Here is a 14884-nt window from a genome sequence, read left to right on the forward strand (position 1 = left end):
TGGTGTCTATCTACCAGGCACTGGCCCCCACAAGTAGAGGGGAGGAGAATGCCACATATGAATGACTAAGAATCAATGAATAGGCTAAACCCCTACGTGAAGAATGATCAGGATTTAGTTGATTTTTTTCTTTTTGCTTGCTTCTGTCATTGCCCTACTAGTAAAGACCAGTTCGTTTTTACTATCAGCGCCGGAAGTGCTGTGTTTTTGTTTCAGCATCAGATGGGAGTAGGTTGAAAGCTGTTGATGAAGAAGGAAAGGAAGGCAGGCCTAGTCAAACACTGCAGGACTTTCAGAGGGAGGGGGCACTGCAGCAGGCTCACAGCTCTACACAGCTGTTGACGGACCACCTGTTCTGAAATGGTGTGTTTTTGTGTCCTGTCACTTCTGAATAGACTTCAGCACCTTTTTTTTAATGTCAATTGAAGCTATTAACACGTTTTTTATATTATGAATTTGTTATAACCAGCAATAGTGTTGTATGTGCAATGTGAACTTATCCACTAGGGGACATAAGACAGCAGGAAATGGTTCTCTTTCTACAAATATAAACCCTGAGGTTCCAAAAATTGCACCATAGCCCAAGCAAGAAGCTCAGGTGATGCGGAAGGTGTTGATTATGGTGTTAGCAGGGATACTCTCACTACACGTTCATTGAGTGTCCCATACCACCCCAAGACAAGGAAAGTTACCTTCCCTTGTGCCAGCCAAGACCTAATCAAATCTCAAAGTGGTTTCCGACATGGTTAATATTTTATTTTCTACTGTAGTCCTACAGCAGCATCAGTACGTTGTTACAATATATATTATTTGTTTTTGAGGGCTTCCTTTGCTTTTAAACATTTAATAAAGGGAACAAAAGCAAGATTTTTCACATTACCCACAATCCTTTGCAACAGAACTTGATTCTTTTAACATTTTTTAATGTTATGCATTCTTTCTCAAAATGTCTAACATTTATGCTTTTGTTGAATAGCCTATGTTATTTAGTTAGTATTTACATTTTTTATTTTGATCTTCATTCTTAGGTGGCTTTGTTGGGAATGGACATACTCTCAGCTTTAGTAACAAGACTACAGGAACGGTTTAGGACACAGATTGGAACTGGTAAGCTATCCCTGGCAATTGTATGCATTCCAACAAATGTTTATGATTCATCATTTTCTTCAGTCAAAATCAAATCAAATTTTATTGGTCACATACACATGGTTAGCAGATGTTAATAATGCAAGTGTAGCGAAATGCTTGTGTCCTTGTCACCTTGAGTTGTTGTCACAAAATTCATATCTTTGTCCTTGCCTTCTTCCTCCCATTAGTTTTGCCGAGTTTGATAGATCGACTAGGCGACTCAAAAGACCAAGTCAGAGACCAGGACCAAGCTCTTCTACTAAAGATCATGGACCAAGCTGCTAACCCACAGGTAATGTCAGCACGTACTGTAGACTCACCTACGTGTTATTATAGAAAATAAACGTTTAATTATTGAAAAAAACGGACTACAATAAATGTTTTTATTTGTATTCATTTGCAGTATGTATGGGACCGAATGTTAGGAGGATTCAAACACAAGAACAACAGGACCCGGGAGAGTGTCTGCATTTGCCTTATCGCCACGTTAAATGTGTAAGTTCATAATAGCCAGGAATGGTTTAAACGTACTATTTCATCTGTTTTGCCTTACACATTCTTTGTGTGCTTTAAAAAATATATGAAATGCTCTTCTCCTTACAGATATGGAGCTCAAGGCTTGACCCTCAGCAAAATTGTCCCCCACATATGTCATCTTTTAGGAGACCCTACAAGCCAGGTATAGTTACATTATTTTAGACTATTCAATTATACTGAACAAAAATATATAAACGGAATAATTTTAACGATTTTACTGATTTACAGTGCATATCAGGAAAATCAGTCAATTGAAATAAATTCATTAGTCCCTAATCTATGGATTTCACATGACTAGGCAGGGGTTCAGCCATGGGTGGGCCTGGGAGGCAGTAGGCTCACCCACGTGGGAGCCAGGCCCAGCCAATCAGAATGAGTTTATCCCCACAAAAGGGCTTTATTACTGACAGAAATACTCCTCGGTTTCATCAGCTGTCCTGGTGGCAGGTCTCAGACGATCCCGCAGGTGAAGAAGCCAGATATGGAGTTCCTGGGCTGGTGTGGTTACACGTGGTCTGCGGTTGTGAGGCCAGTTAGACGTACTGTCAAATACTCTAAAATTATGTTTGAGGTGGCTTATGGTAGAGAAATTAACATTTTAATTCTCTGGCAATAGCTCTGGTGGACATTCCTGCAGTCAGCACGCCTCCCTAAAAACTTGAGACATCTGTGGCATTGTGTTGTGTGACAAAAGTGCACTTTTTAGCGTGTCTTTTTATTAACAGGGATGTAAACAAATTTGTGCACACAATTTGAGAGAAATATGCTTTTTGTGCATTTGGAAAAATTCAGGGATATTTTATTTCAGCTCATGAAACATGGGACCAACACTTTACATGTTGCGTTTATATTTTTGTTTTGTATACATTGTGGTGTTAAACTGGATTTTTAGCTTTGACAACAGCATTATTGGTGTTTTAGAACTCTCTGGTGGTTGACCAACAGTGTTACAGATTCCATGTGAAGTTATCAGACTTCAGTATTTTCCTGATATCTCATGTCTGTTTATTCCTTGCAATTAGCATGTTTTGTAGACTTTTTCAAAAGGCTTTGCTCTGTCTCCGGTCATCACGCACTTCAACAGCATTTCCCACTTCCTGTCGGGAACAGGAAGCTGTGTCCATGGACCTCTCTTCCTGTACTGATATAGTGCCAGCCATCTTTTATCATTGTCCGTTTCATATGCACAACTATATTGACTATTAGTCAACAAGAGAGGATTTCTGTCTTTTTTACATCTCATTTTATGTTCATTCCAGACAAATGATTATGTCTGCAGTCGAGCGGTTAGTGGGCAGACCGATGAGTGAAGCCGTGTGAAATGTCTCCTGTTTTATTTCCTGACACACAGGTGCGAGACGGGGCCATGAACTGTCTTGTTGAAATCTACCGACACGTCGGGGAGCGGGTGCGGATGGACCTGGGGAAAAAGGGACTGCCACAATCACGGTACATTTCATCCTCTGTTGTGTTTCCCATACCAAGGCTTTCTGTGGGAAGTGCAATCCCCATGACCCAGTTCTCTGCTATCACCAGGGAGCCTGACTGCTTTTAGGCTTGCACCTCGTCATGAATGTATGATGATGCCTTTAAAACAATATACTGTCTTTTGTCTTTCCAGGTTGAATATCATTTTCAGTAAATTTGATGAAGTTCAAAGATCGGGGAACATGATCCTGTCCCCTGTCTCAGGTAAGCACAGTACTTCCTTTGCTCCCACTGTTGTACGTTCCCTCTATCCAACAACTCATGGAAACATTCCTCCCTTTCCATTGAGCTTTGTTATATTGAAACGTTCTGGTGTAGTGCAAGCAGTGCACTAGGATTATGACTATACTTAGGGAGTTGATGGGGATCTCCTATCCAATCTGGGCCCATATCAATAAAGCATCTCAGAGTATGATTGCTGATCTAAGATCAGTTTTTTGGCTTTTAGATCACAATGCATGAAATTATACACAGCTGCTATCTTCATTTGATCACTGCTGTTGCAGAGAATTTTCCTGCCCAGTATGAAATGCAACTTGTAGTGTATTTGAGGTTTAAAAAGGCTTCTAAAGTTGGTCATCAACCCCTACGAACGTGTCTATTAATGATGATGCACATAATAATTCACATTTCCTGTTGCTGCAGGATTATTTTCCTGCTGTGAGAAACTGGTCAAATTAAGATGAGACGTATGTACAGGTGGGGACCTGATCCTAGATCAGAACTCCTACTCTCAGACGCTTTGTGGATACAGAACCTGGGCTCAGATCACTCAGAGCTGGACAGAAAACCAACATCGGAGAAATCAGTTCCGTGTCCAGGCTCTTTCAGAAGAGAACAGTTAGTATGCACTGAGCAGTCTCTCTGCAGAAATGCAGGGCTGCAGGCAGGGGGTCAGATTTTCCTTTCAGCTGCTCTCTATTGGACATGTTCTTGGCATTCTGCGCACAGGGTAGGGCCTTGCCCTGAAGCAGCAGTATTGTGGCAGGACCGGCTGATATCGGAGCTGTGTCCCTTTGTTGCTTCGGCCGTATCATGTTCGTCTCCACAGGCCTGTTAAGTCTGGGACATAAAGGTTCTACTAATTGCTGTGGTCACGAGGCTTCACTTTCATCACAAGAGTTCACCCTGTAGAGATTAGACTCGAGCTGCTGTAATCTCTGCTTTCATTTAGCAGGCTGAACGACTTCATATCAAACCTGAGCAAATTGGCCAAAGCAAGGTGTCATGCTGGTTCTTTTATGGTAATGCCTCATTGACGTCATCGACTGACATCTCATTTGCGTTTTCTAGTCACCTAGTGGGCCAAAAAGGGGAAAACCCTTTGCTGTCGACACAGTTTTTTCTCCCCCTGTGCGGCTCGAAGGTTATCCAGGCATAAAGGCAATGCCCTGGCCTTGCCTCTTTACCACACCAGATACTTCAAAGGGATGCCTCTCCTGTGCAGCTGACAGCTCATGAATGTCAACTGTCCAGGCAAGTGGAAAGAACCTCTCTCTCTGCCCTGGAATCCTGTGTCCTACTCATTTGGTACCAACCCGATTGAAACGGGGAGGTATTACATCTGAATTTGTCCAATGAGAAACACTCATTTTCATGTTTTTTTTTTATGGCGTGCACTAATTAGTACTGGATTTGAATCTGGGCTGGCGAAGGGAAAGGTAGAGAGCCTAGGAAGAGGCAGCAACACAAGGGACTCTGCCGCAGGCTCTTATTTTGGAGAAGAGAGTGGTGTCATTTTGTCGTCCGTGCGGTCACAAGACCTAGCTAGAGGGGAGGGGAAGGAGTAGCCCGGAGTACAGTAGGTAGACACAATAGAGCAGAGACAGACGGCAGTGTTTGTCCTTATTGCTCACTGTTACTTAGCTCTGTTTAGTGTGTGGAATCAACAGCCCTGCTATGACCACAGGAGAAGGTATGGATCTCTTTTCACTCTACAAAGTATAGCTACTGCGTGGGTAGATGAGCTATAGTCGTGTTTGCCTTGGGATTATTAGCCTATGTTATGACTATGCGTATGGTGTTTACCGGTGGCCTCCGTAGGTAAATGAAAGGAAGAGATGTTGGTGAGAACCGCAGGAGATTTCATACAGGATGTTTCTCTTTCTTTCATTTCTTTATAAAGGAAATAGTTTGGGCTATTTATGTTGCTGTGTTTGACATTGTTGAAACATTATACGAAGATGATAGATACAAGGCAAATTAGGCCTGGTTCATTTAGCTCATATTCCTCCCCTTTGGAGAACTTGGACACGTGTCTTGGTCAGAAGAAAGAGAGGAGGACTGAATTTTACTTCTGTCTACTTCCTCATCACTTCCTTGTTGTCAATTCAAATACATAATAACATTACAATATATAGCATTAATAGACATGAAGTACATACATTTAAAATAAGAATACACACACTTTCATATTGTTATGCCTTAGCAAACCATGCAATAATAACGGCTACGCTGCATTCATTAATTTTGTTACAGTTTCTTACTGTTACAATTGCAGGTCCTGATCCTAATCTCTCAGGACCAGTTGTTCGGCAAACACTGGCGAGAATCTCACAACATTAGGAACCCGTTTTGAAGTCAATACTATTCATAATGATAATGTGATTCATAGATTCTACTGAATGCAATTGCACCGAAAACGGCAATGGAGATGCTACAATTCCTCCAGCCAAGGCTTCGACCACAGTTTGTCAGAGCTCCGTCCCTTCACTCTGTTCAATAAATTGAACAGAGTTGTCGTTACTGTCAGAAGGGCTTCATCTACCTCATTCGCCTTGTCTAGTGCATAGAAATGAACTAAACCAAACATTTGCCCTGTTAGTCTACCGTGTTAGTCTACCGTGTTAGTCTACCACCTGTAAAGGCTTAGCTAAGGTTTAGTGCGTGGCCTTTTGGACTTATTCGTCAAATGAACAAAGTCCCCTGATTTTTAGAGTTTCCTCCTGTTCTCGTGAACTTGTTTTGCATGTCCATTTTCATTTCCGCACCACACTCACACCCAGTAGCATCCACCAGCCACACACAAGATAATAATACACTTTTATGAAACTTTGCTCTGCTGACTAACAGCAGTAAGCTGACCTGACTATCATATCATTTGGAGCAGTACATTCCTACTCTACCGAGGCCTTGCTTACAAATGCTTTCTCTGTGCACTCTTGTCTTGATACCAAGGGCATATCCTAGCTTTAACTGGAAATCTTTGTTTTTTTGTTAAATATTTGTTTGTTTTCTTCCAGCCATATAAAAAAATTGCCCTTCTGATGTGATTTAACCAATGACATTGATTCAGAACATCCAATTCCATTGTTTCTCTATGAACACTTGTATTTTTGAGAGTGAAAAATAATAATAATCTAAAACAAGGAAGAACACAAATAAAATAAAAAACATTTTATAGAGCCCCCCTTAAGAGTGGTTTATTAACCATTATTTTACCAGGTATATTGTCAGAAAACAGTCCGCTACTTTCTCTTGTAGAGTAAGGAACAGGGAAGAGTTGCAGGGGAGAGGAAAAGAGAAGGTTTCTATTTGAAAGCCAGAAACATTTTTGTAGCTCGTGACGTTTCATATTTTTCAAGTGGCTCCCCTGATCTAGAGCTTAAGGAATGATTTGTACTGAAATACTATGCTCTTAGATATATTCAGAACTAGTTTATTGTTGGCCACCCATTCTGAAACTAACTTCAACTCCTTTGTTTAGAGTTGCAGTGATTTCACTAGCTTGTTTAAGGCTAGTGGTAAATCATTAGTAAAAATAGAAAACAGTAACAGGCCAAGACAGCTCCCTTGCGGAATTCCACAGTTTACATGTATTAGATTAGAGAGGCTTCCATTCAAAAAAACCTCTGTGTTCTATGAGATTGCCATATCCTTGATCAATAGCTGAGGGTTTAAAGCCATAACACATACTTTTAAACCGCTAACAGATTATGGTCAACAATGAAATTGGTCTGCTGTTAGAACCAGGAAAGGGTGGTTTACCATTCTTGGGAAGAAGAATGACTTTAGCTTCCCTCCGGGTCTGAGGGAAAAAATGTTTCTTCAAGCTCAGATTGAAGATATGATAAATAGGAGCTGCAACATATTCCCGCTACCATCCTCAGTAGCTTTCCATCTAAATTGTCAATACCAAGTGGTTTCTCATTATTAATGGCCAGCAACAATTTGTTCACCTCTTCCACTCTAACTTTATAAAAAATAAATAATGAAAATTTGAATTTACACATTGCTTTTCTTTCATGATAATGGAGATCTAACCAGAGTGAAGAGAGTGCCCGTATGCATGGGATTGGTTATGTGCACATGTAGGCCTCTTCAACATTCATTCATTCAGGCCACACCGGATGAATTGTTTTGATGCTGTCTTCGTTTCACTCCTATTTGTCTCGTTGGTTGTGAGAAATGACTCCTGAAATGTATGGATTTTCTTGCAGAAATTGCGTTCATGCTTGAAACGAATGGGGCTGCTGAATTGTGCTGCTCCTGTGTTGTCCGGTGCTCGAGTAGCTCGTTCCCCGGTGAGAAAGTCTCTCTGTGAGAGAATGGCTGGTTTGTGTTCAAGGTATCGGATGGTGAAGAGGAAGAGCTAGCTGTGTGTTGATAGTAGGCGTCCTCAGGTACCGTGGAGGTTAATGGAGGCTTTTCCTCAGAGGTACTATAGGTTGAATTCCACAGTATCACAGGTTGAAGCTGTTGTTGCTCTTCTCAGACAACAACTGGTGCGTTTATCAGGGGGCACTGCCATCTAGTGGATGAATTAGGGAACGTCTGGTTTGTGTGACATTACTGCGTTATACAGCAGGTCTCATGTGCTTATGATTCATTGCTGATTTTGTTGTATTCTTTTAGGATGCACTCATGCATATTGACCTGGAACCATAGACAACAATTTTAAACACATAACATATGTTCTTCGTAGCTTTAACGAGACAGGGTGTTTTGCATTCAGACAAGTTGTACTGCCCTTGCTCACACAGAGTCCAGGGTTTTTCTGCATAGAAAAGTATTAGGCGGGGCTCCTAAGTGTTTTTTCGCATGGAAAAACGTTTTCAATGTAAAATTAAAGGAAAAAAATGAACAATCACCAAAATTAACGCTAGACAGTCAAGGAAAATCAAAAATTCCCCAAAAGATGCATTCAGGAGTATTTTTGTCATGGCATGGGGCCCCCATTGATTTTGTTATGACGTTTGAGTCACTCAGATAGCAAAAAAATGTCTGGAAATTTGCTTTAAAACAGCATCTGAAGTTGTTTGGACTGTGACCGAACCATTGGCCACTCCCATGGCCACACCTACCAACTAAGGCCCGTTTTTTTAATCCAGAAAAAAACGCTCTCTTTATTTACAATGCAAACAATGCAAATCCTGAACCTATACTATACTCTAGCATTTGCATTCAGCCCATCCTTCAGCCGTGAATTTCCCTCCATTTTGCTCTGATGTCTGTGCTGACAAAATCTGTTAAGGAAAATGATCTGGAAGGACAGAGAATAACAGCCTGTAGATGGAGTGTGATATTCCCTCATGTCTCTCACTCTCCGGGGATGGCGCTAGGCTCACTGACCTGTTAAGATTGAATTCATGGCTCATCAGTTTCTGTCTGGCTCCTCCCACTCCCAGGCTGGGTGTCATATCATGGTGATAGAGAGGGTGTGTCCTTGCCCCCCCCGGTGGGAGGTGGAGCTACCCATCTGCTTTCTCTGTCGTCACTGCTCTACGGGCCGGCTCACTGTGCTCAGTAGGGGAGTGGCACCTAGAATCACAGCACAGCAAGCGCTTGTGTGTTAGTGGGAGAGAGTGTGAACTGTGCAGCAGGAGGGCAGCAAAGCCTGAGCCACGGGTGCTCACCAGAGAGGGGAGAGTGTAGCTGTCATTTGCTAGCTGCCTGCAGCGAGGGAGCTAGCTGGGAGACCTGTGGAGACTGAAGACTATGAGTAGGGGGTCTGGACTGGACTGTCTGGCGACATGCTGAGGAAACTCGTCTGCAGGAGGATCTGTGCCTGTAAGCTCTGCTTCTCTTTCTTCTTGACACGTGGTGGGGGGTGGAGGTAGAGGAGAGACCCGTTTTATTAATATTAATGAGCGGCGTGGAGGAATGTGGGTCAAGTCAACAGTGTTGAGGGAGTCACCTGTCACTAAGATGAAGATTGAGAGATTGGGGACAGGCAGTTGAACAGTGACAGACAGGAGAGGACAGCTGGGTACAGAGTACACGCTATGAAGTCTGATGGCTCAGACATTCTGAAGGCTATCAGTAACAATGTCTGGATTTTATGAGCTACCCTCATCACAACTGGTATTGTTGACAGCGGTCTGCTCAGAGCTGGGTTTTATACCAGGCTGGTTTATTAGACGTTCACCTCGTTGCAATGGGGAGAGGAACAATGTGAGGTAGACGACACATAACTGACGGGATGCGTTGGTGTGCTGCCCCAGCGTTGTGTGGACCTCTGAATAATGCATGGGGTTGTGTTTCATCGATCGCTGGCCCGGCAGATGACTCTGCTCCCTCCGGGCCGACTGACCGGGACTGACATGTTCAGTTAACCACTGTTTTGGAGGGGGGTCACTTCACTTCACCTCCACAGCATGAGGGCGCAACCACCGGTTACCGGAATCAGACCTAGACATTTGACTACAGAATGTACTCTGATGACCCCTCCCCCCAATGTGTGTGTGTTTGTGTAAAGGTCATGCCAAAAGGTCATGCAGGCTGCTGCTGAAATGTGTTATTGTTGTAGGAGGGGGTGGGATTGAGCACACGGCACTGATATAAAACATTCTTTGTTTGTTCAGTACAGTCAGCATTCAAATTGTGCCAGAGTGGAAATAACTTGAATTCTCTGTTTTGCCTTCCCTCCCAGATAAGAACTTTGAAGATGATGATTCGGTGGACGGGGGGCGGTCCTCCTCTTCTAAGGGCCCGTCGTCAGGGAAGAAGACAGTGAGCATGGGGTCGTTCCGTAGGCCCAGCTCTGCTTCCAGCACCAAATCAACAGGTGAGACGCCCCTTCCTGTTTGCACCAGCAGAGAGTGTGTTGGTGATGGAACGGCGAGCCATGTGTATTTTTAACATTGTCAAATTGTGATTTGCTCTTTCTCCTACCACAGTATTCCGTTCATTTGCTTCCTCAAGAATCCCTGTGTGTTTCTGTGTGCGTCTGTCTGTGTCTGTGTGTGTGCATTTCTTATGCTTTTTAGACATTATGGTGACCGGATTATCTAGATAAGCCTTTATTTGGCAATGGGTAATAACAGGGCTCAGCAGTGCGAGCATTTTACTCACATATTCACATTGAATTATAATTTAGGAGCACCAGTGCACCTAGAAAAATGAATATCTCAAGTACTTTTCATTGTGCTCCTAAATTTCTTTGTGTGGGCCTACATTTTTCAACTTATGCGTGCTCCTTGTAAAAAGAAAAGATCAGCGCAGAGCCCTGAATAATGACCTCTGTCCAGGGTTTGTATGGAAGATAATTCACTGTGGAGCTGTCTAGTGTCTATCTGTACCCTTGGGACAGTGCAGATGGTGAGGATTATGTGATGATGCAATGGAACCAGAACACAGAGAGAAACAGAATACAGATTGACAGAAACATGGGATATTGAGAATTGAGCGTGATATGCCCTGCGTGAATCCCATAAGGCTGCAGCCAATCCAAGATTCATATTTGCGTGAAAAATAGATTCATGTGTGTGTGAGTAGTAGCCCACTAGAATAGCTTTCTGGTAAAGTTAACAATTCGACCTGGTGCTCCTCTGCTTATATCAGGGAGAGATGGTCCTAGTGCGGCTGCTGCAGGGGCTGTGGATGAGGAGGACTTCATCCGTGCCTTCGAGGAAGTGCCCGCTATGCAAGTACGTGTTCGCTCTCATAACAAAATCAAAACTCGTTCCTCGCTATTCTCGCTTGGGCACGTGAAACAGGCCCTATGTGACAAGTCGTATATTAAACCCATTAGGAATGTGCTTCCTCTTCAGTGGTTCTTCTTCTCTCCTCCTCTCAGCTTTTCTCTAACAGGGAAATGGAGGACGCCATGACCAAGATCAGGGAGGTGCTGGCTGACGACAAACGAGACTGGGAGCACAGAGTCACTGCGGTAAGAGACGACCAACCAATCGGCCCTCACCTCCAGATGATTGATCCACACTAGCGTACCATTTGACGCCATGTATTGGCCATGCAATCTGAGTGCGGATTTTGGATTGTAGCCACTGACCATTAAGTGGCTCTTTCTATGAAGCAGCCACGTCTATCATTTGATTGGAAGTGTGACGCCGATTGACGGCTTGCTGGTTTTCGCTGCGTCTCCTTCTCCAGTTGAAGAAGATGCGTTCTCTGCTCCTGGCGGGGGCGGTGGAGTTTGACGGTTTCTCCCAGCAGCTGCGTCTCACGGAGGCAGCCTTCAAGATGTCCTCTAAAGACCTGCGCTCTCAGGTGGTCAGAGAGGCCTGTATCACTCTGGGGTAAGGAGCCCTCCGGTCCTATCCTCTTACTGACGGTTTCAATTCAAATCAAACAAAGCTTTATTTAATGTTACCGAAGCCATACTGTTATTACGTCATACAAACTAATAACACACACATTTTATTGTACAGCCCCATCAGTAGAAAATAAGATAGCATTCATTATAACTTGTCTCCGTGTCCATACGGTCCCTCTATCCCGCAGCCACCTGTCCTACATCCTGGGGAACAGGTTTGATCATTGTGCTGAGTCCATCATGCCCACTCTCCTAACCCTGGTCTCTAACTCGGCCAAGGTCATGGCCACATCCGGAATCGCTGTCATACGACTCATCATCAGAGTGAGTGAAGTTATTTACATTTGAAATAAGTAGAGTATAATTAGAATTATATATATATATATTTTTTAGGGGGTAGATCAGCTTTAATAGTGCAGATAGATTGTAGCTTCCATCAATGTAATTGTGTGCATCATTTCCAAAAGTGTGTGTGTGTGTGTATATATATATATATATTATATAACATATACACAGACACATACATACATACATACAAATCTTCCTCTAACCTCCACCTCTCCCATCTATTTCTGATGTCCTTCCTCTAACCTCCACCTCTCCCATCTATTTCTGATGTCCTTCCTCTAACCTCCACCTCTCCCATCTATTTCTGATGTACTTCCTCTACCCTCAACCTCTCCCATCTATTTCTGATGTCCATCCTCTAACCTCCACCTCTCCCATCTATTTCTGATGTCCTTCCTCTAACCTCCACCTCTCCCATCTATTTCTGATGTACTTCCTCTACCCTCAACCTCTCCCATCTATTTCTGATGTCCATCCTCTAACCTCCACCTCTCCCATCTATTTCTGATGTCCATCCTCTAACCTCCACCTCTCCCATCTATTTCTGATGTCCATCCTCTAACCTCCACCTCTCCCATCTATTTCTGATGTCCTTCCTCTAACCTCCACCTCTCCCATCTATTTCTGATGTCCTTCCTCTAACCTCCACCTCTCCCATCTATTTCTGATGTCCTTCCTCTAACCTCCACCTCTCCCATCTATTTCTGATGTCCATCCTCTAACCTCCACCTCTCCCATCTATTTCTGATGTCCTTCCTCTAACCTCCACCTCTCCCATCTATTTCTGATGTCCATCCTCTAACCTCCACCTCTCCCATCTATTTCTGATGTCCTTCCTCTAACCTCCACCTCTCCCATCTATTTCTGATGTCCATCCTCTAACCTCCACCTCTCCCATCTATTTCTGATGTCCATCCTCTAACCTCCACCTCTCCCATCTATTTCTGATGTCCTTCCTCTAACCTCTACCTCTCCCATCTATTTCTGATGTCCATCCTCTAACCTCCACCTCTCCCATCTATTTCTGATGTCCATCCTCTAACCTCCACCTCTCCCATCTATTTCTGATGTCCATCCAGTTTGATTTCTATTTGCCACATATGTGTGTACATTCTACAGACACAGTTTATTTTACATTTGTTATCTTGTTGTTTATTAGTCCCACCAGTTGAATTGAGTTGAGTTTGAATTGAGCTGGGTGGTTCAGTTGAGTTCAGCGTCAGTCAGACAAAATGGCCGAGTGGCTAGCCTTTCTTTGTTTAGAACACTAACTCACATGTTTCCTACCCGAGGGCTGCAAACGACATTCCACTGCATTCCGATGTGGGCGTTCATTGTTGGTCGTTGCTTGCGATTGTTCTCCAAAGATGCCTCGTGTGTTCCTCACTCAATCTGTACTAGAGCAGCTAGTAACTGACCGGGTATAAAACTGGACCAGTGACACGAGGATGACTATATTTCCGTCTTCTCTCTGTCTTCCAGCATACACACTACCCTCGTCTCATTCCTATCGTGACCGGCAGCTGCCAGTCCAAATCTGTGGCCGTGAGAAGGTAAACAAACAAATTGCCTCAAAGACTTCTCCCTAATCACACTCTAGCATGAGCGCCTGTTTGTTTTCCCTGACTGTCTTCTTGTTCTATTCCCAGGCGCAGTTTTGAGTTCTTGGACCTCCTGCTGCAGGAGTGGCAGACCAGCTCTCTAGAGAGGTTCGCTTAAATGGCTGCTACTAGACAGGCCTATGAACTCATACTTAGAATTGTCCCCCCTCCTCAACAACTCAGTGTTGTATTGCCGTGTTGTAGGTAGCTACTGTACTGTAAACCTTTGTTCTAGCCACTGCCCAGTGAGTTTGTGATGAGCCCGTCCAGGTAACATGAAACTACGTTGTTGTCAGTGAGTGGCTCCTCATCTCAGCAGTTTCCATGGCAATGCCAGGGAGGGATATCTATCCCATAAAAGCACACTGTGCTTCATCATTGTGGTGAAACCAAATCTCTGACTGGGATGTCAGGGGAGCTCTTGTCGCCTTCTCATTGATTTAGTCTGCCTCCCAAATGGCACCGTATTCCCTGTATAGTGCACTGCTTTCGACTAGGCCCCATGGGCACTACTTTTGATCAGAGCCCTATGGGCCCTGGTCGAAAGCAGTGCACTATATAGGGAATATGGTGCCATAGAGCTCTGGTTAAAAGCAGTGCGCTATATAGGGAATAGCGTTGGCATTTGGGACGTAACCGTAGCTTTTTATGTTGCCGTGGTTTTGGTGGAGAGGGGGGGTATTGTCATGCTGCAGGCAGAGAGAATGAAGCTGGTGTTCCTACTCTTCTTGATCCCTCACAGAAATGTAGCTGTTCTGACAGAGACCATCAAGAAAGGAGTCCATGATGCAGACTCCGAGGCCAGATCAGTGGCCAGGAAGTAAGTCACTCTCACACTATGTCGGACATGCATTAACCATGTTCCTATTTGAAAATATGAGTTCCCCAACATCGCATGTCGTCACGGTAACAACTTTTCCTCCGCATTTGATGTTTTATCTGCCAACCTGAAACATTGCCCCGTTGACAACAGGTTGTGTCACTGTTTCTGGGCGTCTGTCCTCTCTGTTGTGTTGTGCAGGTGCTACTGGACGTTCCACGGCCACTTCAGCCGGGAGGCGGAACAGCTGTTCCAGGCTCTAGAGTCGTCCTATCAGAAGGCTCTCCAGTCCCACATGAAGAGTTCTGACAGCATCCTGTCCCTCCCTGCCTCAGACCGCTCCTCCTCCTCCTCACAGGAGAGCCTCAAGTGAGACACTCCACCCGTTCTTTCCTTCTCGCCCTCTGTCTCCCTGTCTCCTTTCTTCTCTCCATGTCTCTTACTTGCCACTCTGTCTTTCTCTATAAT

General features: G+C 44.0%; 1 protein-coding gene and 1 non-coding gene across 2 annotated transcripts in view; one reads left to right on the plus strand and one right to left on the minus strand.

The window, feature by feature from the left end:
- LOC112267722 (CLIP-associating protein 1-like) overlaps positions 1-14884 on the plus strand; it is a 39717-nt gene that overhangs the window by 2922 nt on the left and 21911 nt on the right. Inside the window, exons 3-17 of the mRNA XM_042297037.1 lie at positions 1029-1107; positions 1317-1420; positions 1532-1623; positions 1732-1807; positions 3017-3114; positions 3287-3357; positions 10025-10159; positions 10936-11021; positions 11171-11263; positions 11485-11630; positions 11836-11971; positions 13478-13548; positions 13645-13704; positions 14339-14416; positions 14618-14785. Of these exons, the coding sequence (XP_042152971.1) occupies positions 1029-1107; positions 1317-1420; positions 1532-1623; positions 1732-1807; positions 3017-3114; positions 3287-3357; positions 10025-10159; positions 10936-11021; positions 11171-11263; positions 11485-11630; positions 11836-11971; positions 13478-13548; positions 13645-13704; positions 14339-14416; positions 14618-14785 (1493 nt within the window). The remainder of the gene's footprint in view (positions 1-1028; positions 1108-1316; positions 1421-1531; positions 1624-1731; positions 1808-3016; positions 3115-3286; positions 3358-10024; positions 10160-10935; positions 11022-11170; positions 11264-11484; positions 11631-11835; positions 11972-13477; positions 13549-13644; positions 13705-14338; positions 14417-14617; positions 14786-14884) is intronic.
- LOC112267759 lies at positions 559-689 on the minus strand. The gene has a single exon (XR_002956142.1). It is a non-coding gene; the product is annotated as a U4atac minor spliceosomal RNA (small nuclear RNA).

Source organism: Oncorhynchus tshawytscha, linkage group LG14 (assembly GCF_018296145.1).
Source record: "Oncorhynchus tshawytscha isolate Ot180627B linkage group LG14, Otsh_v2.0, whole genome shotgun sequence".
NCBI classification, from domain to species: Eukaryota; Metazoa; Chordata; class Actinopteri; order Salmoniformes; family Salmonidae; genus Oncorhynchus; species Oncorhynchus tshawytscha.